Consider the following 24,283-nt stretch of genomic DNA (forward strand, 5'->3'; position numbering starts at 1 on the left):
TCAGCAGGCATAAGGAGGTGGTTTTTCAAAGGCGCTGAAGGAGGATCCATAGAGGACGGGAGCATTGGGAGTCGACGTGAAGCCTCCTGGTTTCTGGGTTCCTCCCTGAGACTGTGGATGGGTGGAGGTGTGAGGAGGCTGCTGGTTCTCCTCAGATGGGCAGGAGGTGGAGGAGAGGCCTCCGTCAGGGATCAGCTGGGGAGTTGTAGGACCCTGGTAGTTGCTGTTATGCTGTGGGAGAGGAGGTTATTTCCTTCCATTCTTAGGTTTAGTTTTCTTTCATAATATAATGTTGGATTTTTGATTATGGATTTTTACTGGTGTTTCTGTAACACCTAATGACAGTTGAACCATAACAAAGAAATGTTAATTTGTCTGTACACTCGTTCAACACTTAAACCTACTGCTTTCAATTTAGGTGCAAGTTGGTGGTTTGTTTAAAAACATTATTAGTGTAAAACTGCGTAAGGTAATAATGTAAGACATTTTCACTTCATTATGTAATAATCTGCTGCATGTTATTACATATTGAAGTGATTATTACAAAATGCAGCTGGTGCACTTATTTTCAAGTAATCAAAATACTGTATATGACTCTCTCTATTTATATATATATGTTTATATATATATATACATGTATGTATATATAGGTATATATGTGTGTGTATATATATATATAAATATATATATGTATATATATATATATATATATATATATATATATATATATATATATATATATATATATATATATATACATACATACATATACAGTGCCTTGTGAAAGTATCCGGCCCCCTTGAACTTGCCACATTTGAGGCTTCAAACATAAAGTTATAAAATTGAAATTTTTTGTCAAGAATCAACAACAAGTGGGACACAATTGTGAAGTGGAACGAAATTCATTGGATAATTTATACTTTTTTAACAAATAAAAAACTGAAGTGGGGCGTGCAACATTATTCGGCCCCTTTACTTTCAGTGCAGCAAACTCACTCCAGAAGTTCAGTGAGGATCTCTGAATGATCCAATGTTGTCCTAAATGACTGATGATGATAAATAGAATCCACCTGTGTGTAATCAGGTCTCTGTATAAATGCACCTGCTCTGTGATAGTCTCAGGATTCTGTTTAAAGAGCAGAGAGCATCATGAAGACCAAGGAACACACCAGGCAGGTCCGAGATACTGTTGTGGAGAGGTTTAAAGCTGGATTTGGATACAAAAAGATTTCCCAAGCTTTAAACATTGCAAGGAGCACTGTGCAAGCAATCATATTGAAATGGAAGGAGTATCAGACCACTGCAAATCTACCAAGACCCGGCCGTCCCTCCAAACTTTCATCTCGAACAAGGAGAAGACTGATCAGAGATGCAGCCAAGAGGCCCATGATCACTCTAGATGAACTGCAGAGATCTACAGCTGAGGTGGGAGAGTCTGTCCATAGGACAACAATCAGTCGTACACTGCACAAATCTGGCCTTTATGGAAGAGTGGCAAGAAGAAAGCGATTTCTCAAAGAAATCCATAAAAAGTCTTGTTTAATGTTTGCCACAAGCCACCTGGGAGACACACCAAACATGTGGAAGAAGGTGCTCTGGTCAGATGACACCAAAATTGAACACTTTGGCCACAATGCAAAACGATATGTTTGGCATAAAAGCAACACAGCTCATCACCCTGAACACACCATCCCCACTGTCAAACATGGTGGCGGCAGCATCATGGTTTGGGCCTGCTTTTCTTCAGCAGGGACAGGGAAGATGGTTAAAATTGATGGGAAGATGGATGAAGCCAAATACAGGACCATTCTGGAAGAAAACCTGTTGTTGTCTGCAAAAGATCTGAGACTGGGACGGAGATTTATCTTCCAACACGACAATGATCCTAAACATAAAGCCAAATCTACAATGGAATGGTTCACAAATAAACGTATCCAGGTGATAGAATGGCCCAGTCAAAGTCCAGACCTGAATCCAATCGAGAATCTGTGGAAAGAGCTGAAGACTGCTGTTCACAAACACTCTCCATCAACCTCACTGAGCTCCAGCTGTTTTGCAAGGAAGAATGGGCAAGAATTCCAGTCTCTTGATGTGCAAAACAGACATATCCCAAGCGACTTGCAGCCGTAATTGCAGCAAAAGGTGGCGCTACAAAGTATTAACGCAAGGGGGCCGAATAATATTGCACGCCCCACTTTTCAGTTTTTTATTTGTTAAAAAAGTTTAAATTATCCAATAAATTTGGTTCCACTTCACGATTGTCTCCCACTTGTTGTTGATTCTTGACAAAAAATTAAAATTTTATATCTTTATGTTTGAAGCCTCAAATGTGGCAAAAGGTTGAAAAGTTCAAGGGGGCCGGATACTTTCACAAGGCACTGTGTATATATATATATATATATATATATTTTATTTATCCAGAAATAAAAATGTAATTGAAGTAATTAAAAACATCCTTTGTGTCCAGACCAAGACAGGGCACAGATATAACCATTCAAGCATACAGCATACACAAAGAAAATAGATAAAATAAGATACAATATACATAAAAATTACTTAAAAAGTATGATATAAGTATGATATAAAATCACATAATTATTCAATAAAATGCATTTAGGCAAAACATCTACAGCCATATGATTCTATCTCCAATTAATTTAAAAATATTTTAAAAGTGTCCAACGAGAGCAGATTTTTCAGTTTCAGACAATGTAATTTGTTCCAGGAAGAAAGAGCCGTGTGTTAAAATGCCTTTTTTTGACAATAAGAACCTAAGTCTTGTGATCCAAGGCAGTAACTGTCTGCACTGTTCTGATGAATGGGGCTTCTATTAAAGCTCTATATAAATACAGGGCTTTGACCTTGTTTGCATTCTTCCTTCTTCCTACCTGCATGGCTACTGGGTAGTTGGGGTAGGCAGGCAGTGTCTGTCCTGAAGGACAGAAGCCACTGTACGTGAGCATGTGCTGGGTCGGGTTGTACAGGATATGAGGTGGAGGCGCTGGGCTGGAAGGCATCTGAGGAGTCGGCTTTTGCTGCAAGGAGGAAGTTTGGGAAAAACATGGTGAGAGATTAAATCTTCTTTAATGGGGTGGGACATTTTGTGGACTCTGGCTCAACTCACTATGTCCTTGTATGCGCCAAGGATGGCAGCAGTGATGATGCCCAGGAACACGCCAAGAATGTTGAGTACCACTGAGGTCCACATCAGACGGTAGAGGTGGATCACATCCCAGCAGCTGCTGACACCAGTGAACTCATAGTACTGAGTGTGATAGTCTGTCCTGGAGGAGGAAAACGGCATGAGGTCAGTTTATTTTGTTCATTCATTAGTTAGCCCTCACTAGTGAATATCACACAATATATGTACTGTATATAGGTATATATATATATATATATATATATACATATATGTATATATATATATATATATATATATATATATATATATATATATATATATATATATATATATATATATATATATATATATATATACATATATATGTATAAATATATATATGCATGGTCAGTTACTACAGCATATTTGTAAGGTACTGCAATTTATTAAACACCTGATATTTATTTTATTTTGCCTTTTCATGTTAGAATTACACAAAATGTATGTTAAGTTTTTAGTGTTTATATTTTACCCTGAGAAGGTTAAGTTGTCATGTGAACCTTTGTGATTTTCTGCCCCCCCGCGTTCACTTTTGGGGTGCCCACCTGGTATTTAAGGGTGTGTCTGGCCCTCACCTCTCCCCTTCTGCTGCTGCATACTGTGGGAGAGGTACGTGATGTGCGCTTGTGTGATTTCTGTATTGTTTAGCATTGTCATTATGCACATATGGAGATTATCATGTTAAATTTGACACGCTGTACATGTTTATTTTATAGAGGGCACGTTTCCCTGTGTTTCACATGCTGATGGGTGTTTCTACCTCCAAAAGATATTCATTGTATGGTGAATTCTTCACAACGCAGTCCATGTTACATATATGTACAAATACATATACATATACATATACACAACGGTTACATATATGTACAGTATATAGTATGAAAAATGCTGTAAGGTGAGCAAATATACATTTTAATTGTTTCTTTTTATTAAGTCACAAAATGCACAGTGAGCTACCAGAAGAAAATCGAAAATCTATAGGTTGGTGATTCCGTTCATGCAGATTAACAATGAGTGAACTGAGTGAAAATCTTTAAAAATAATGTCAAATATAGCAGATGTCAGCCTGCCGTATACTATATTTGTGATTCCTTCACATGTAGAGAAAGTCTCACCTCTCACAGTTGTACAGGTAGCAGCAGTAGCAGGTGTTGCTCCTCAGTTTGAGCTTGCATTCTTTGTTGAATGAGCGGCACGTCACCTGCAGATGAGTAGAATGCACTCAGACCTTTAACTGATATAAAAGTTTTATTTTGAATCTGATGCAGCAGCCAGCCAATCAGTTTAGACAAAGAAACATATAAACTGACGGTAAGTGTCAGCAGGACAGCACGTCAAACCCAGAACATCTTTTTGCTTTTGTTGCATCTGGTAAATCTAAGCAGAAACATCATTTGACCACTAGATGTCGTTACACACTTGTGAAACTGAAGAGCTGAGCACACTTTATAAAGACTACCATGACTGATAACAATGTAAATCATCATGACAAAATCACATTTGGGCATGTTACAATGTTTCTAAATGTTTTTACTCTCTCAAAAACCAGAGAAAAGGCTGGAAAAAAAATTTCCAGTCTCTGGACATGACATGAGTTGGTTTCAGCAGCTTTTACTCCAAATAACATTAGTTTTGAATCACAGGGTTCTGTGGAGTCTTATTATATATGTCACGAATGAGAACCACCTCTGTGTAGTAGCTGTCATAAGCATAGCCTGATCCACTGGAGTAGAAGTCACACATGTCCTCCTGCAGTGGTCGTATGTCCTGTGTGTTGGAAAAATCAGAGGGATTTGTTAAATGCACTCATCATTCAGCTTATGTGTGATTTAACCATTTTATCTTTCAATTGTAAAAATAATGCACCATGATTTAAGTACATGCTTTTTAACTTGTGTCTCCATCCTCCTGCTGTATCTGTATCACTGCAGCAGTTAAGTTTTACAACACATGCTCTCAAACTGCACCTTCTATCTTCTACCACAGGAGGATCACTGTACCAATCTCAGCTGACATAGGGCGATAGGTGGGGTACACCATGGACAGTTTGCTAGTCCATTGCAACCATCTATGGTCAATTTAGAGTGACCAATTGATCTAATCCCCATATTGAATGTTTGTGGACGGTGGGAGGAAGCTGGAGAACCTGGAGAAAACCCACGCACACACGGGGAGAACATGCAAACTTCATGCAGAAAGGCATGGAGTTTGTTCCAACCGGGGCTTCAACCCAGGTCTTCTTGCTGCAAAGGCAAGAGCGCTCCCACTGCACCTTCAAACTCCAAAATCCTCTTGCACTAAACCTCACCAGCATTTATATAGAATGAAAGGTAAAACAATGATTTTTATCGTCAGATGCTGAAAGGTGCAATAAATGTGAATTTTACTGTCCAGTGAGCCCAAACAGAATATATCTGCAGAGGCTTGATAGCACTGTTGATCAATATCAGCGACTGTGAGCCGCAGGTGCTGAGAGGTCTAGCTCTCTCCAGCTTCATACTCATTAATATACTCTTAAAAATGAATTGGTCTAATGTGTCAAAACATGCACAACTTACAGTGAGGAGGCATTTCTGACCTTTTTCATATCAACAAACACACATATTATTCCACATAGTTTATACTGGGGATGGCAGTATAGTCTTTTGCCTCATATAAACAACTTAGCTATTATTAAGACACACTTTATGTACTAATGCATTTACCACCTAACTATAAGCAGCCATTTAAAAAAAAAACCAAAAAAAAAAACCCTGTGTGATGGATATTCTCTTTACATCATGTTGCCTTTGTTTAGTGAAGCATTTATGTCATATGTAGGGTTTTTGCGGATCATCCCTCATGTTACGTATCCAATTCAGTGATTTTGACTAGTTTTAGATCAGTAGCGACACTGAGGATTGTATCGGCTCTGCCCTATTTTATATGGTATAAAAAGTTACAGTGCCCTCCAAAAGTATTGGAACACTGAAGCCAATTTCTTTTTTATTTTTGCCGTAACCTGAAAACAATTGGGTTTGACATCAAAAGATGAATATGTGACAAGAGATCAACATTTCAGTTTTTATTTCCAGGTACATCTGGATCTGATACACATTTTAGAAAATAGCATTATTTGGAATGGAACGCAATGTTTATAGGTGTGCAAAGGTATTGGAACAGATAGACTTAAAAAGGAAGTGAATAAGACTTCATTTTTAGTTGCAAATCCTTTGATTTCAATAACTTCTACCTCGACTAAGACGACAAAAAAAAACAAAACTTACTTCTAGCTCTTATTTGTACCCAAATGTTTAAATGCACTTTTGTAAGTCGCTTTGGATAAAAGCGTCTGCTAAATGACATGTAATGTAATGTAACTGCATCAAGCCTGTGACCCACTGGCATCACCAAACTTTTGCATTTTTCTGCTCTGATGCTTTCACTGCAGCCTTTAGTTGACCCTGATGAACTCCTTTGTATGTTTGGAGTCTTTATCTTGCTGCATGATGAAGGAGCTCTCACTCAGTTTGGTTGCATTTTTCTTTAAATTGGCAGACAAAATGTTTCTGTAGACTCAGTTCTCAGACTCAATGACTGAGTTCATTTTGCTGCTGCCATCATGTGTTACATCATCAATGAAGATTAATGAGCCCATCCCAGATGAAGCCATGCAAGCCCAAGCCATGACATCCACTGTGTTTCACAGTGGATGAGCTTGTATGTTTGGGATCATGAGCAGATCATTTCTTCATCACTTCATCACAAAAGTTAAATTAAAGGCAAATTCCAGCCTGGCCTTCCTATTCTTCTTGCTAATGAGTGGTTTGCATCTTCTGGTGTAGCCTCTGTACATTTGTTCATGAAGTCTTCTGCGAACAGTAGATTGTGATACCGTCACTCCTGCCCTCTGGAGGTTGCTGCTGATGTCACCAACAGTTTTAGGGTCTTTCTTTACAGCTCTCACAATGTTTCTGTCATCATCTGCTGATGTTTTCCTGTGTCTACCTGTTTGTCATCTGTTGCTCAGTATACCAGTGGTTTCTTTCTTCTTCAGGACATTCCAAATGGTTGTACTGGCTATGGCCAATGCTTTTGCAATGGCTCTGATTGATTTTCTATCTTCTCTCAAATTCACAATTGCTTGTTTTTCACCCATAGACAGCTCTCTGGTGTTCATGTTGGTTCCGCTACTAAATGCAGTCTGCACATGCAAAACCTATCCTACCTAATCTGAAACTGACTATAGATATTTAGTGCTATTTATTGTTTGAATAAATAATGTAATATGACACACCTGTTCCAATACTTTAGCTCACATGAAAAATGGGTGGGTTGAAACAAAAGGTGAAAATACACACCTACAGTATATAGATCTCTTGTTAATAGGTACGTGAAACAAATGCCTGACCATGTGTACAGGTCATAGTTCTCCAAGTTTCCTTGATCATATTTAAAATCACATTACATTAAATTACATCACATTAATTTAGAAATGTGTTCATTTATGTTGTGTTGTACTATGTGCAGTGACTCAGTTAAATGAAGGTGTACTGTATGTTATAACACAGCAATGGTCTCTTTTTCACTGTTCTTTCTGGTTACTGAGTCCTGTAATTATTATAAGTTAAAACATTATAAGTGAGGAACTATATTTTGGTACCTTGTTCACATAATTAATTTGACCTGTAAAGCACAGACTATTTTGTAACCAAATACTGTGTCTTTATAAATCAAATCAGACATCACGCAGATTATCTGTAAAATTAAATCCACTTTTTGGGAAAAACTGTATTTCTACTCATCTTTGTTTGTTGCATACTTGCTATGAATTGGTTTGTGTCATAACACAAGAGTTATTGGTAACGTGTTCACTTTTAATCAGCCGTGTTTACAGCTCTTCAGCTGTTGACCAAGCGGCTCAGTGCAGGTCAACACTGAGATGAGTTCTTCTGGGCTTACCTTTTACCTGTTCACTGTCTGATTACATCAGCAAAGTTAGCATGTGTTATTAAATGTGTGTGTTTCAGATATTACTCATATTGTGGGGACCTAAATCTGTTTACACAGTCACAGTCATTTTTATTACATTTTAAGGTGAATACATGTATTGGTGAGAACGAGCAAAAAAAAGACCAGAACTTTTATCACAGTGGCAGCATTCAATTTTGATTCAGTATCACTTATTCTAGCTACCTTAAGGGACAAAAAGGGGGTTGTTAATAAGTAATTGTCACACACATACACACATATACTGTATATACATATACTACCACATGCAATGGGTTACACCAGTAACTTCTGAGGTCATGGAAACCAGACTCTGTGCGATATGTGTGTGTGTATTTTTGCCACTACACATGAAAGTGCATGCAAAACTTACAATGAATTCTGAAGCGATGATCCCATCTACAATGGAGCAGAGGAAAGACACGATGACTCCGATACTGATGAAGATGATCGCTGCAATGAGCTTCAAGAGAAAAGGCAGAGGATGGAGAGAATGTAGGAAATAAGATAAAGTTAGCAAAACATTCATGAAATGATCAACTTGTGTTTTGTTATTTTATTCAGATTTAGACTTTATTGATCCCCAAAGGACAATTCATTTGCAGCTCACCACATCTACATAACTTTCAGCCAGCCTTAACAATGAGCAACAGTTAACGCCAACACATTGACGCACACAATGAAGGAAAGCTATACGAGTCGCACACTGGGGAACGTATGATGCATTATGTACACACGTCTAACATGTCTCCAAATACAAGTCAATATGTGTGTGTTCCAGTTATAACTCATATTGTGGGGTCTAAATGTCTTTACACTGTGACATTATGGTGACTTGTCTTCCTTTTTATTACATTCTATGGTTATGGTTTGAATGAGCAAAAAAGAACAGAACTTTTATCGCAGTGAATTTTGATATTGTATAAAAGTAACTTAATTGCTTTTCGTGCCCTCCATATTCATTCACATCTTTCAGATAGAACTTATATTACATAATATTTTGCAAATTGTATCACATGAAGGTAAAATGCAAATTTTAAGTCAAAGCCTGTGTAAGTATCTCTGCTGGGGTGTGTCCTTCTCTGCAGTGTCAGGACTGCAAAACGATAAAGGAAATGTACAGCTGCTTGTTCTGCCAACACAGAGGTGCTTTGTGGGTAAATTATAGGCAAGAAGGCAAGAGAGGACAGAGGGAAGGCCTTCCGTAACAGCAAGGTCAATCTAATTTGACCAAGTGAAACACAAACGTGGATGCACACATACAGGTTCGCGCAGGTATTTTTCTTTGCATGCTGCATTGACTTCAAATCATTTGGACAGCCTATCTCCAACCATAACCATAACCAGTTCATGACTACACATAACTCAAAATCTTGGCCCTAAACTTAACCAATTCCTCAGAAATTAGGTTCTGCCTCATTAGGACCAAGTTTTGGTCTCTGCAAAGAATGCTCGTCCGTGTCAGTGGACCAGCATTCAGTCAGTGTTTATGACAGAAAAGGAGGCAACAAGAGGTAACAAATACAAGAACAAACACATAAAGAAAAAACAGCTCTATAAATTAAGCCTGAGAAGCTGATCATCGAGCAATGATCACAACAATAACATTTGAACAATGTGCACACAGCAGTGGAGCACATACACTGAACACTGTTTCCTGTCTGTTATATCGCTCTTCATGAATCAAAAACCTCTCACACTGAAACATTAGATAACACTTTTTTCTCCCGATGTAGCTGAGATTGGCAAAGCACACCCCCGCTGGAGGATAAAGTGGTAGATGATGACTGATGATGAGTGGGTGGGAGAGCTTAGACAAAACTGTCATCAGTGTAATGATGAAATAAAAGTCCTAATTTGTCCAAGTGCAAGTGTGGAAACACAAACACAGACACATAGCAGGTGACTTAAAAACAGATCCCTGGTGAATGCCACCATTAACAGGAGAGGAATGGGATCAAATATGAAAATTTATCAAACATAGTGGTCAAGTTAACCGCTTAGCTGTATATTGTATATGAAAACAACATCATGGATGGGGAAGTGGGTACAAAACACAAGAAATAATGTCAAGTAAGAATCAAGTATTTTTTTCTAAGTAGGTTTTATCTGCCACTGGTCCAGACTCTCCACTTCATTAGCGCTTTAAATGACTCTGATTTTATAGACAGCAAGTGGGAGATGAGGCCAGCAGCAGAGACAATAGTGCCTGACAACTGCATTACTTCACATTAGCAGCAGCTGCCGGCACATAAAACACCTCAACACACTCTGTCGCACAAATGCCCAAACCTCCCCCAATACAACTGCGACAGGAAGGGAAATCAAATACAGTAAAAATCTGAAGACACAGTCAGGAGTCGAGTCAGTCAGGAAATATTACAAAGACAGCAGTGACTAAGTACATTCATTTCATTATTTTCATTTTATCCTACTTTATACTTTATTTATAGTCTAATTAATATATGAGAGAAATTATATACTTCCATTTGTATATTGCTATACCAGCTAGTTTTACTGCTTACTTTTCTGCTTGTTATGTAAAAATATGAAATATAATTTTCCAAACATGTTTAAACTGACTGCTCACAAAAACAGGTTACGGATTTGTTTAGGAAACATTAAGAAAATAAACCTTTTTCGGTAACCCTTTATTTTACAGCACTAATTACCAGGTATTTACTCAGAAACTAGATGGTAACAAAACATAGTTAATAGGAAAGTTCCAAAATAACTTTAGGTAATTACTAAGTTAGTACCTAATAAGTACATGGAAACATACTAGGAAACTAGATGGTAATACAATCTATGTATTAAGAAAGTACCCATACAGTACACCATACAGTACTATGTTATTACTTAGTAAGTACATGAAAAACTACCACGAAACAAGATGTATTACATTCTATGAAAGTACTAAGAAAGTACCCATCGGAAAGCATAGTAAGTACTAAGTTATTACTTAGTAAGCCCATTACAACCTTCAAGGAAACTAGATGGTAATACAATCTACGTACTGAGAAAGAACCCATATGGAATGGATGTAAGTACTAAGTTATAACATACTAAGTACGTGATTGCGTCAACAAAAGTTCAAAATGCAGAACGGTGATGAGGCAACGCTCTATTTACAGTGCTCTGGATCCGCCAACTTTGAACTTCGAAGCTAATTGTTGTAAAAGTGAGCCAAACCCAGAAGAATCTGCAAAACATTAACTGTTAGTTGAAATATTTTAATAATATCGGAATTGTATTACATTGTGGGGCAACTTATAGTAGTTTGCGTTACTTTAATTGGAGAACAAGTTATCTAAAATGACATAAAGTTTGTCTTACTTTTATTGTGGTAGGTCATCTGTGCAAAAGTGATGCTTTTCTTTTGAAAGGCTAACATACCGGAAGTAGGTGTATTGTATTACCATCTAATTTCCTAGTATGTTTCCATGTACTTACTTGGTAATAACTTTGTACTGTAATCTTTCTTTCTGGTACTTTGTTAACATGTATATTAAAATACAATCTATTTTTCTAGTATGTTTCCATGTACTTAGTATGTTATAACTTAGTACTTACATCCGTTCCGTATGGGTACTTTCTTAGTAAATAAATTGTATTACATCTAGTTTCTTGGTAGTTTACATCTTGTTATCATCTAGTTTCATAGTAAATACCAGGTAATTATTGGACAAATAAAATAAAGGGTTACCTCCCACAGTTTTAACAGCTCACCATCCCCAAATAAACCCCAGGACCAATATATGTATTTTGGAAACCCAAGCAAATCCAGTTGGCTATTTTATAAACAAATCCTAAAGATACTAAGACCTAGATCAGTGGTGATTTTTTTCCCCCAGAGGACCACACTGACATAAATTAAGCAACCGAAGAGCCTCAAATACATGTTTTTAAAGAAATAATAATCATTAAACCCATCTTTATATGCAACATCCATAGAATTTACATTTTAAAAGGACACAGTTAGCTTTGATATGTAACCTCATGTATACATTTCCTTTCCTTTGGCTATTTCAAAATAAAAGTCTGGCAGTGTTGCACTAGTTAAATGCTATTAATGTGAAGGAGTAAAACTGAAATGTGAGGCCTGTATTTAAAGATAAATTTTATTAATCCCCTTAGGGAAAGTATTCCTCTGCATTTGACCCATTCTAGAATTAGGAGCAGTGGGCTGCCACACTGAGTAGCACCTGGAGAGCATTGGGGGTTGGGTACCTTGCTCAGGAGTACCCCAGCCCTTTTTGGCCGGGTGGGGATTTGACCCAGCAACCCTCCAGTTACAAGTCAAGTTCCCTTTCCATTTGGCCACAGGGTGCCCCAACAGTCTCTTTGTATAGTTCTCCCCAGAGCGCTAATCTAAGCACAAACAGAGATGATGGGGTTGTATTTTTTTGTCTGAATTATGTGTGTTTTGGGTATAAATGATCCTAAGTTAGCTGTTAGCTTCTCTACACTGGCTCCCTGTACAGTTTAAAATTAAATTTAAAATCCTCCTCCTCACGGGGCCACACGGTGGGGTAGTGGTTAGCACTCTCGCCTTGCAGTGAGAAGACCCGGGTTCGAGCCCCGGTTGGAACAAGGGCCTTTCTGCATGGAGTTTGCATGTTCTCCCCGTGTGTGCGTGGGTTCTCTCCGGGTTCTCCGGCTTCCTCCCACAGTCCAAAAACATGCAATGTGGGGATTAGGTAAATTGGACACTCTAAATTGACCGTAGGAGTGAGTGTGAGAGTGAATGGTTGTTTGTCTCTAGTTGTGTGTGACCCTGCGATGGACTGGCGAACTGACCAGGGTGTACCCCGCCTATCGCCCGATGTAGCTGAGATTGGCACAGCACCCCCCGCGACCCTCTGGTGGAGGATAAAGCGGTTAGATGATGATGATGATGATGATCCTCCTCCTCACGTCCAAAGTACTTAATGGTCAGGCCCCTTTATACCTGAAAGACCTAGTCTTACTTTATCTTACTTCATCAACAGATCTCTTAGGTCCCAATATACAGGCTTACTTGTGGTTCCCAGTGTCTGTAAGAGCAGAATGGGAGACAGAACCTTCAGTTACTAGGCTCCTCTCCTGTGGAACCAGCTTCCAATGACTCGCTCTGTATTTAAAGTTAGACTAAAAACTTTCCTTTTTGATAAAGCTTGTAATTAGAGCAGGTTCAGGGAAACCTGGACCATCTTTTAGTTATGCTGCTATAGACCTAGACTGCTGGGGGATTTTGCTGTGGTACATGCACACCACATGAATATGTATGAATATGACTTTCTATATGTCATTAACCTTGTTCTTTCTCTCCCTAGTTTGTGTCTTTTCTTCCTTTCCTCTCGCTCTCTGTATGTCCTCATCTTGCAGGTTGCAGGATCCAGATTCAAAGCTATTATTATCATACATATCATCACCATTATTATTATTGTACTATAATTAAAAGTCGATATCAGTATAATTTTTATCAGCAGTCTGTTATTATATAACTGTATAATAATTAATTAATATATAAATTACATTGTAGTTCTATAAACATGTCATCACTGACTCAGAACTGTACTGTATAAACTTGTAACTTGAAACAGTTGTTGTGTATCTGCTCCTCGTCTCCCTCTCCTTTCTGTCCCACATTTCTGTCTGACTTTTTTGATTTCTTCCTGTTAAAAGGGAGTTTTTTCTCTCCACTGATGCCTAGTGCTTGCTCATTATGTGAACTGTTGGGTTTCTCTGCTCTCCTTGATGTTGTCTGTGTACAGTGTCTTGAGATAATGTATGTAATGATTTGGTGCTATACAAATAAAATTAAATTGAATTAAGTTTCAAAGGCAATGTTCACTATTTAGTTGTTAAATCTATAGGACTAGCTGTTTTTGATCTCTGCCTTGCCTGAAAGAAATATCTGGCTCTGTAGCTGCTAAACATTCTACTATGTTCACAAGCTTGTTTCATGTCTGTCTTCTGTTTAGAAGGGTTTTCACTGTCAACAACGAACATTACTATAAAGCTCTGTTAAGGTATGGGGAGCTTCTTTCTCAAAGCTACTTTATAATGATATAGTTGCTTTACAAGGATAGTTCAGGTAATTTGAATTGTGGTTGTATAATGATACATGGCAGTCCGTGGCCAAGTGGAAAGGGAACTTGACTTGTAACCAAAGGGTCGCTGGTTCAAATCCCCACCCGGCCAAGAAAGCGCTGGGGTACCCCTGAGCAAGGTACCCAACCCCCAATGCTCCCCGGGCGCTACTCAGTGTGGCAGCCCACTGCTCCTAATCCTAGGGGATTAATAAAATGAAACCTTAAACCTTAATGACTAGATAGCCATCATTATGAGGAAAACTACAACCAGCATGTTAGTTGACATGTTTTCCATAACTCTGCATGCATCATCCAGACCATTAGTCTGATTGTTTGTACATCTAATTGTGTCTATCCAGTTTCTGTTGATCACTTGAAAGTGAGATGCACCCTTTCCAAACTGCAATCTGGGCTACTACTGCCCTAGAGTCCATAGAGCAAAATCTTCAATTTAGTTCATGGGTATTCAGGTGCTGCTGCTCGACTGCTGCCTCATTTGATAAGTTTGTTACTTCAGTAAACCCAATTGAAAGATTTCAAACAGCAAAGTCATAAATTGAGGCATTTGAAATTACTGATGGAGGCATCGTGGATCAACAAATCATGTGTGCCGTGATGCAAAGCAATTTATTTTTTCTATGGTATTCTTTTGGTTCTAGTTTGTCAAAGCATAATTACATTTTTTGTAAGGCACATCTAGCATTATTAAACTTGACCTAATTTCACTTGACTTTGGTGTGAAAGAGTGAGCAGTTTACAAAGAGACCCTAACTTGTTTCAAGTCAGAAAAGTCTAACGGTGACATAAAGCACAACATATAATTAAAACTTCATAGACTTATCTGGTTAAGATTTTATTCAGTGGGTAATTTGCTAAGAGGCTAAAATCTATTTTAGCCATATTTTAAATTAAGACCATGCATGCCTATCTTTTGCTGGTTCTCAGTGCAGTGGGCCAGCAGGAGCATGCACATCTTAGACAGTGCTGACTGAAAACAGAACTATTCCTTATAGGCTTCAACTTAAGTCAAGCAAATTCAGTCACCTACAGCTAACTACAGATGATGCCAATCTTTTCAGGATACAAACACAAATGAAAAAGAAATATGATAAAAGGTTTAGACAAATAAAGAACACATCAGCCTTTACAGCCTGTGTAAAGAAACCTCACAAGTCGCTGAGCGGTGCATGGTCAGCTCCTGGTTAGTGGTCCAGTGAGCAATCATGACAGCTAGACGGATGCATAATAAGAACTGATCATCTCATGTCCTGTGGGGTAAAATATGGGCTTTCAAAGGTTCACTGTTCTGCTCTCTGAGCTGCAAGGTGAAGTAAAGGACACCAGTCTGTGTGACATAGAGATAGCAACTTCACAGTGGAGGCTGCTGGAGCAAAAAGCTGGAATTAAAAAAGAGTCATAAAGAAAAGAGTGCATCAGGGCAGAGAAGCCTGAGAAGGAGGAGAGAGGGTGATTTTCCACCTGATTTGTTTTCCCATTCCAGTTTTTTGAAACAATTAAAAGCTCAGTGTATGTGTATTTTTCATTGAGCTGCTCTACATTTATTATGCCATAACATGAACGTTTATGTTGAATAATCCAGGTGGTCATGACATGCAAATCTACAAATTAAACCTCTCCCGAAATGTTTTTAAATATATCATATGTAACATTCCACATTAAAATAAATACATATTAATGTTATATGTTTTGGTAAGTATTGTACTTACAATAGCCCAAATGTTTCCAACACCTTTTAAATCTTAAGAGTAAGTCAGTGCCATTCTGTTGCAATGATGTTGCCCACTCCAACTTAAAAGTATATTCTATCCTGTATTATGTTTTCTCAACTTAAGAGTCAAACAGCTTTTCTCTTTGGCAGCAGGAAATCAACTTGCCACTTCTCTCATCATCTGTTGTTCCACCACTATCAAACCATCCATCGATACTTCACAAGGTAAGAAGACAAAGGTGCTTTGAATTTGAGGGAGCAGTAGAAGCTTCAGAACTCTCAAATGTCCATGGCATTGTGGTCCATGCTTGGTTGTTATTTTATGAGTGACCTGGCTCTGCCAGCTGGAGCTCATGTTACAGCACTGAGTCTCAGACACAGAAGGGAAGAGAACACCTATGTCATAGCCAAAGGACAAGACACGCAAGCAGTGGAGGTGTGGCTACAGTCACACCAATAAAGTTTAAAACACAAAGAACTGAGGGTCATGCCAGAAAAGAGGACAGTTGCAGTTACAGCAAAATGTTCATCAACCAAGCAAAACTGTACAAATGCCCAGGACCCCTAAAAGCCCCAGGTTTTGTACCAGATAAGTAGTAAAATATCAATGCTGTCAGATCCTGCACCCTCCAGCTTAAGGTTCTTGCCTTTAAGAGGAATGAGTTCCATATATATACTGAACTCCTCAAAGTAATCTATGTTGCTTTAGCCACCCAGCGTTTTCATTACAAGTAAAATAACTATAATTATTTTCTTTAGTAATTGGAAATAAAGTCATAGAGTCAAAGTTGATATGGTTTGGTCATGTGCAGAGGAGGGATAGTGATTATATTGGACAAAGGATGTTGAAGATGGAGTTGCCAGGCAGAAGGAAAAGAGGAAGACCACAGAGAAGGTTCATGGATATTGTGAAAGAGGATATGAGTATAGCTGATGTGACAGAAGAGGACACAAGGAGATGACAAGATGGTGGCAGATGATCCACTGTGGCAAGGCCCTCAGGGAAGAAGCCAAAAAAAGAAGTCTGTGAAGGTTTTCAGTCATCCACATCATTGCACCTTCAGGAGTTAGCTGAACGCATCTTGCTTGACTTAAACTGAAGATATTTCACCTCTTATCCAAGAGGCATCCAGGTATTTAGCGTCTGTAGAACTCAGGACAGTATTGTAGGAGGCTGATTGGTGTTTTAGACCAGAGGTCCCCAACCACTGGGCCCTCATTTGGTACCGGGCCCACCAAAAGACTGAATAAAAAAATGTTTTATTGATTATCAGATCTTTTAGTTTGAAAAAAAGGCTTGTCTAGGTCACTTGATATGGTACGTCAAAAATTTAGCTTACAAGCTAGCAAAAATTTGTAAAAAAAAAATACGATTGTCTTTGGAGAGCTTCTTTGGAAAGGGAAAAAGGCCCAAGGAGGAGACAGAAGAAGAAGAGCCTCCAACTTCAAAGAAAAAGTTGCATTAAATAGGCAATTTCAGGATTCCTACTTAAAATACAGGTTTATCACTACAGGTGATTCTCACGCACCAAGACCACTCTGCATAATATGTGAATGAGGCTATGAAGTCACATGAAACAAGCTCAGGGCTCCCACTTATTCAGCGGGATATTTTGGCTCTCCAGTAATGGTTCACTGTAACAAATTGAATGTTATTCATGAATAGAGTTTAATACTGTAAATGTAGATGTAGTTGTGGAATACAAGTTTAACAGCAACCTACTGCAAGAATGATGGTATATCTGTATCAGAATCAGTAGAAGTCTGATACTGAGTCTGTCCACTACTCATCTGAGGAGAAATCCTGATCTTTCAAGCCACAAAACACGATGCTGAAATTAGCTTTCGATTCGGCACTTAAGGTGAAAGTTAAGGGAAAATGAACTTAATGTGCAGTGTGACTGCAGTGTGACACTGATTGTCTGTTTTTTGTGACACTTCTTGATGTGAAAAACATTTTAGACATTTTAGGTAAGACATTAACTTTGCCTGACACCCACTATTGTATTTGTGAAACTTTTATTTTATTTGTGAAAATGCTAAAGGGGAGATTTCCCCGTTTTTATACCTAGACCTTATTAGACCAGGTCCTGATCAAAAACAACTGTACCTAGCCTTCTCAAATCTGCCCTAGATTATCCTACAGGCCCTGAGGACTCATAAAAACACAGTCTCTGATTTGTGAAACCTTAGACCAGTTAATCAGTTAATGACTAACCCTAACCTAACCACAATTCAAATCTTAGATCTAAACTTAACCAGTTCCTCAGAAATGAGGTTCTGCCTAATTAGGACCAGGTTTTAATCTCCATGAGGACTACTGGTGCTGACAAAATCAGTGTTTATGATGAAGAAGATGTAACAAAACACACACACACACACACACCCACACATGTGTGTTCATCTTTCCACATTCTGTGAACAGCACAAAAAAGGTGAGCAGACACATGACACCCTGAACACCACATGGAAAATTAACTAGACACACTGACATGTTACTTCTCAGTAAGTAGTTAGTTTTTATTATTGTGACTTCACAGTTATGCCATATTTTACCATGACTTTACAATATTTTCCTTCATGAATACTGGACTACTTTGCAGTAGTTATGTCATACAGTATATGACATAAATATATTATATAACATAATTTAACAGTTATTTTTATTCTAAAACCATTTATTACTGTGATTTAGCTGTTTGTTTTACTGTATGAATACTGTGTTTTATTGCAACTTCACAGTAATTATGTCACACAGAATGTAACTGTGATCTTGCAATATCTTCCAGTAAAAATATTGTTTTCTTACTGTATGTTATGCCATATTACTATGATTTGGTATTTCTCTGTTGAAATACTTGTTAGTAAATAACACTGATGAGTTTCCTCTTATAACCTCACCTATGCAAAAATACAGTATTATAAAGTCAAATATCACAGATAAAGGCTGTATGAAACCCCTGTGGAATTTTGGAAATAATTTGGATTGTAGGATCATAGCCATACAGTATATGGCCCATGGATTGAAATTCAGGATTTTTTGACAGTTGTTAACCTTGCAAGACAGAGGGCAGATTGTGATATGTCAGACAACTTCAAGCAATGTTAGATGTGTATAATAAAATGTTTCAGTGTGCATGCTAGTTCACAGTCACACTGGTCTGTCTTACACACACGATCAGTAGCACATGTGCTTTTCCTGCTAAAACGTGTCAAATGGCTACTGTTGCAAAGAAACCATAATTAGGACAAATCCAGAAGTAACAAATGAAGACTGGCAGTCATCTGAAGTTTCGTGTCAGTGGTGTCTTCTTCAGGGAACTTAACACAGTTAGTCTCATGCTGGGTTTGATAAACTGAGAACTTGATAGCAGCCATACTGCTTATATTACACAGAAGTTTCAGTTTCTCACTGGCACTTATGTTTCATTTGTATTTGTTATCCTAAACTGGTGGAGGGTTTGGGTCATCAGTTTTAAAGACAGATCAATGACCTTTTCAGAATGGTCGTCTTGTTATTCCTCTAAGTGTATCTACTCTAGAGACACAAATGTGATTATATCTTAAGCCTTGTGTTGTACAGAGATTGGTATTTGTGTACCTCTGTTAGTAACTGGCCAATACTAATGTCGTTCCCTCATCCTGTCACTAAAATCGAGAGCCAACTTCCCTCAGCCACCAAGAACACATTACACTGCCATCATAAATGGATTTGCTCCTTGCAGAGCAATAGCCATTTTACAGTCTGTAACATAATCCTATAATTTATGACGTATGTCCTGTTTTCCAGGAACACTACCTTGTTTTAGAATTGAATGTTAATACAGCTTAAAAATAAAAGTCACCTTGAGAGAAAACAGAGGTCTATAGTTTTAAACAAACAATTGTATAAACAAAAATGTGCCATAACCGTGATAAATATTTATATATATATACATATATATGTATATATATATATATATATATATATATACACATATATATGTGTACAGTATATATGTATATTTGTCAGCCATATCACCTTTAAAACATTCACTCTCATACTCTCAGTCAATTTAGAGTGCCCAATTTACCTATAATCCCCATATTATATAGTACCTTGTATCTGAAAGTCAGCCTTTGGATGAAATCCTGCCTTTCTTTTAAATCAAAAAAGACTGGTTGCTGCCACTTTTACATATGTTCTGGACTACAGATTGTACTACTATTGTATATATGTAAGCCGCGTCTCAAAGCTTACAGGCTCTTGACACTGTCTATCATGGATCATCACTGTACACTGTATCGGTATGATGGTCCTCCTTATCAATATGTAGACTCAGACACCTGCATATTCTCATTTACAAGGCAATCTTAGGTTTACATCCTTCTTATCTTTTTTCCTACATTAACCAAAATAATACTGGGACTTACAGTCTAAAGTCTCTGCATTTGTTCTTGCTGTCTGTCCCAAAAGTCAAAACTGAACTGGGAAAGAAAGCGTTTCGGTTTGCTGCTCCCTCTGCCTGGAACATGTTACAGAAAACTTTGAAACAAAATGAGTTGGTCTCATTGAAGGGCAAATTGGATGACCTGGAGGCCGAAACATCTGGCTGTAGATGTTCCATGCAGAAAGGCCTTTGTTCCGATAAGTTCTCGAACCTGTGTGTTCTTGCTAACCACTACACCAACCATGTGGCCACTTCTAAAACATGTTATTATCAAATACTATGACTCCAAATTAAGATTATTGTTAACATTATTGTTCATTTAGAATCATGTTTTAGTGTATCAGGTAAATGTATTTCTCTAAATCAAATGAGGACACAGCTGTATTTTAACTTATTTTAACTTGCTGCTTTTGTAGCCTTCAGAGGAAATTCAGAACCCGTTTTTATGCACAGGGCCAGAGCCAGTGAGTGATAAAACACACAGGGGAAAATGAAAAGGAACAGAAACAGACAATCAGAGAAAGGCAGGGAAAGAACATTTATATAGCATGTTCTGACAGTCAATGTCATGTTTTAAGTCATATTGGACTACAAATCTTTGGACTTCAAAACCATTTTTTAATTTATATTTATATTCACTAGCTTTTGTCATTTTAATTTTAGATGCTCATTCTTAAATGTGCATCTCTATGAAGTAGACATTAAATCAAAATTTAACAAGTGCAATGACAACAGACTTATTAAAAGCATCTGTCCAAAGATGGTTGCAGATGAAAAAAAAATGTGGAGCAATACAGAGACTAACTTTCCACCACATTTTTTATGAGATAATCTCACTGCAACATCTTGTTCTGCAGTAATTTAATGTACATTACATTACATTTCTAACATTACATTTATTCATCAAGACTAGGAACGTGCTATATAAATACAGACATTAACATAATGATTACTTTTCTCTGTTATTAAAATCATAAACACCAACTGTTGGTCCAGTCTCTCTCTCCCTCTCTCCCTTCCTCTCTACGTTTCCACTTGTGCTTCTTTATCTACAGGGATTTGTTCATTCATCTACCTGCAGTGATTAGACAAGTTTCATCCCATAAAAGCTGCCATGTCAAACATTACTGTATGTGCCAACAACACAAACAGTTCCTGAGGTTGGATAATGTGGGGTGTCGGTGAAATGAGTTGAACACATTAAATCATGATTTTAAAAGTATGTTATAGACTCACCATGGGTTTGCGGTTTTCCACCAGGTGGATGCCAACAATGCCCAGGAAAGCTCCAAAACTCAGCTAGAGATACAGAGAGCAGGAATAGAAGGCTTTAGATCAGAGGTTTAAGTAGTGAGTGTTTACAACTTTCTTTTTCTATTATTCGGGCAAAGAGAAATAAAGGGTGAGAGAGGAGATGCCTCACAGCGATGCCAGGGAAATATCCAGCTACAGGCACATTGTCAGTGCGAGTCGAGGAGATGATTCCCACAGTGAGCACCAGCACAGACAGAAACAGCAGAGACATGGACAACCACAGAGCAGTTGTCCTCCGACGCTGGTACTGATCTGAGGACAAACATGAGGGAGATAGATGAGAGAAGGAACACGTAAGTAAACTAGTAAACCCGTTCTGTCTCATTCTGAGCTATGACATCTAAATCTCCATTTCTAACCTGCTTTTTGCTGAGGTACAAAGGAGTATTAGGGCCTTACTGAAGAACAGTACAGTGGTAATATTATGAGAAAAAAATCTTAATATCCTTTTTAAGCAAAATCTCAGGTGATCAACTGCAATATGCAACAAAATGAGGATCATAGAGCATCTTGTAGGGCTGTATTTTGGTTTAGACTTTATAAATACATCAGCAATACATTAGCATCAGAATAAAGGTTTACTGCTGGTAAAATCTGTGTGCTATTGAAAGAGGTTTTTACAGTTCCTGAAGAAACTATTTGATTAATAAATAACATGTCGGTTCCAGAAGGAGTAGAACGTTGGCATGCACTGCAACTCTCAGTGTCATCAGTACAACAACACAGGGCCCAACACTTTATGGCATATGGATTCTTATGATGAACTGAAGCGTTGCATTGCAGTTAATGGCGACATAGACAGATTCAGCTGTCACATCATGTGGATGTAGACATACACCACCAAAAAAGTGAAAAAAGTAATAATATTATGACCTTTTTTCTCATAATATTCCGGCTTTATTCTCTAAAGCTTCTCATAATATTACAACTTTATTCTCCAAAGCTCAAATATTTATTCTTTTCTTTAGTATGGCCCTAATTCTCCATTGTCAAGCTGCACAGAGTGAAATATTTTTTACTGACCTCATCTTTCATCTTTGACTTTTTTCTGATAAACAATTGAAAATGTATTCACATGGATTACCATAAATCCAAAAAACTACATTTCAGGACTGAGGAGTGCTACTTTTAATGTGATAGCTCTCAAGTTGTCTAAGGTACCATTAATGCAATTATCTAGCATGACATGTAGTCAGGGATTCCACCTTAGTCCTCAATAATAGATGTTTCTGGAAAGGTTTGCAGTAATTGCAACATTTTGCTCATAATCCAAATGTCTGAAGAAAAGGTAACATAGGTGGTTCCTCCCTGCTGCTGTTAGACTGTACAACCACCTCTATACTCTCAGTACAACAAATACACTATAATTTATGTTAATCCACTTAATTATGCAATATCTTACATATAATCCTTTAAACCATACATACTGTTTATGTCCATATTGTACATACTCTGTTTACCAACATATTGCATATATTATTCTGAGTATTTATTCCTAGTATTTATAAAGCATGTTTACTTCATAGCTTTACTATTCTTTACTACAGTTGCTGCTGTAACATTATGAATTCCCCTATAGTGGGACTAATACAGGGTTACAGACCATGTTATATTATTGCATAACAGGGTGACTGTATTGAACATCATTCATCATTAATGCATTCAGTGACACCTGAGCTTTTCCTACCATGACAGGTCAAAAGGTCTGCTGTGAAAAAATAACCTGTTAAACTAAACTAGAAAAATAATTACCACTGGTAAGGTGTTATAAGCTTTTATTTCATTTTATTATGACTTAATAAAACATTTACTAGTAAATAATATTGTCAGCAATGTTAGCAATTCATTGTAAATAATTGCAGTATTGTCAGGTTGTGGAAATGCATAATTTCATCTATTTTGATTAAACAGGAAGCTTTAATAATTTCATAAAGATATATATATATATATCTGTTATACATTATAATAGTGAAAAGTGCCAGGCTACAAAGCAATTCAACATTATCATTATGAGTATTTAGCAGAGCCTCGTTCAAACTGTAGCCTACCTGCTGGATCCAGTATTTCTGTTGTTGCTGCCGCTGGAGTTGTCTGTTGGCTCTCAGGCTGCTGCATGTCCACTCACTCTGGGTGATACGTTCGAAAATAATAATCAAAATAAAATATAATACTAATGAATGATTAAAAAAATCGAGCAGGCAGCTGAAGCGACGTTTTAAGTATTTTCTTGTCTTATTGATTTAAAACAAAGTCTTCATCCTCCACGAAGAAACAGTTTAATTATAAGTCAAACATATAGTAGATCAATAAATTATTTTACATCAGTTTTAGCACAGACGAGTTTGAGCTCACACAGGTGCAACTTCGTCTGCCTTATCATCCTCAGAGCGAGAGAGAGAGAGGGCGAGTGAGAGAGAGAGCGAGAGAGAGAGAGAGAGAGAGAAAGCGAGCCTTACAAGTTAAAGACTGTGTGTAAAGAATGTGTTCACTAAAAGAGGCTTCCTATTGTTTTATTAAATACACAGCTATACATACGTAATGTATGTATATGAAACAAGCTGCA

At 37.6% G+C, this 24,283-nt stretch overlaps 1 protein-coding gene across 1 annotated transcript; it reads right to left on the reverse strand.

Moving 5' to 3' along the window:
• LOC122772605 (transmembrane protein 255B) lies at window positions 1-23,850 on the reverse strand. The gene is made up of 9 exons (XM_044030787.1): window positions 23,769-23,850; window positions 21,830-21,972; window positions 21,643-21,705; window positions 8,544-8,633; window positions 4,865-4,948; window positions 4,297-4,382; window positions 3,125-3,284; window positions 2,889-3,035; window positions 1-231 (listed from the first exon to the last, which is right to left on the reverse strand). Exons 1-9 carry the CDS (start codon window positions 23,833-23,835, stop codon window positions 1-3), a joined length of 1,071 nt encoding a protein of 356 aa, XP_043886722.1. The 5' UTR covers window positions 23,836-23,850.
• Window positions 23,851-24,283: the final 433 nt, after the last annotated feature.

This window comes from Solea senegalensis, linkage group LG7 (assembly GCF_019176455.1).
Source record: "Solea senegalensis isolate Sse05_10M linkage group LG7, IFAPA_SoseM_1, whole genome shotgun sequence".
Lineage (NCBI taxonomy): Eukaryota > Metazoa > Chordata > Actinopteri > Pleuronectiformes > Soleidae > Solea > Solea senegalensis.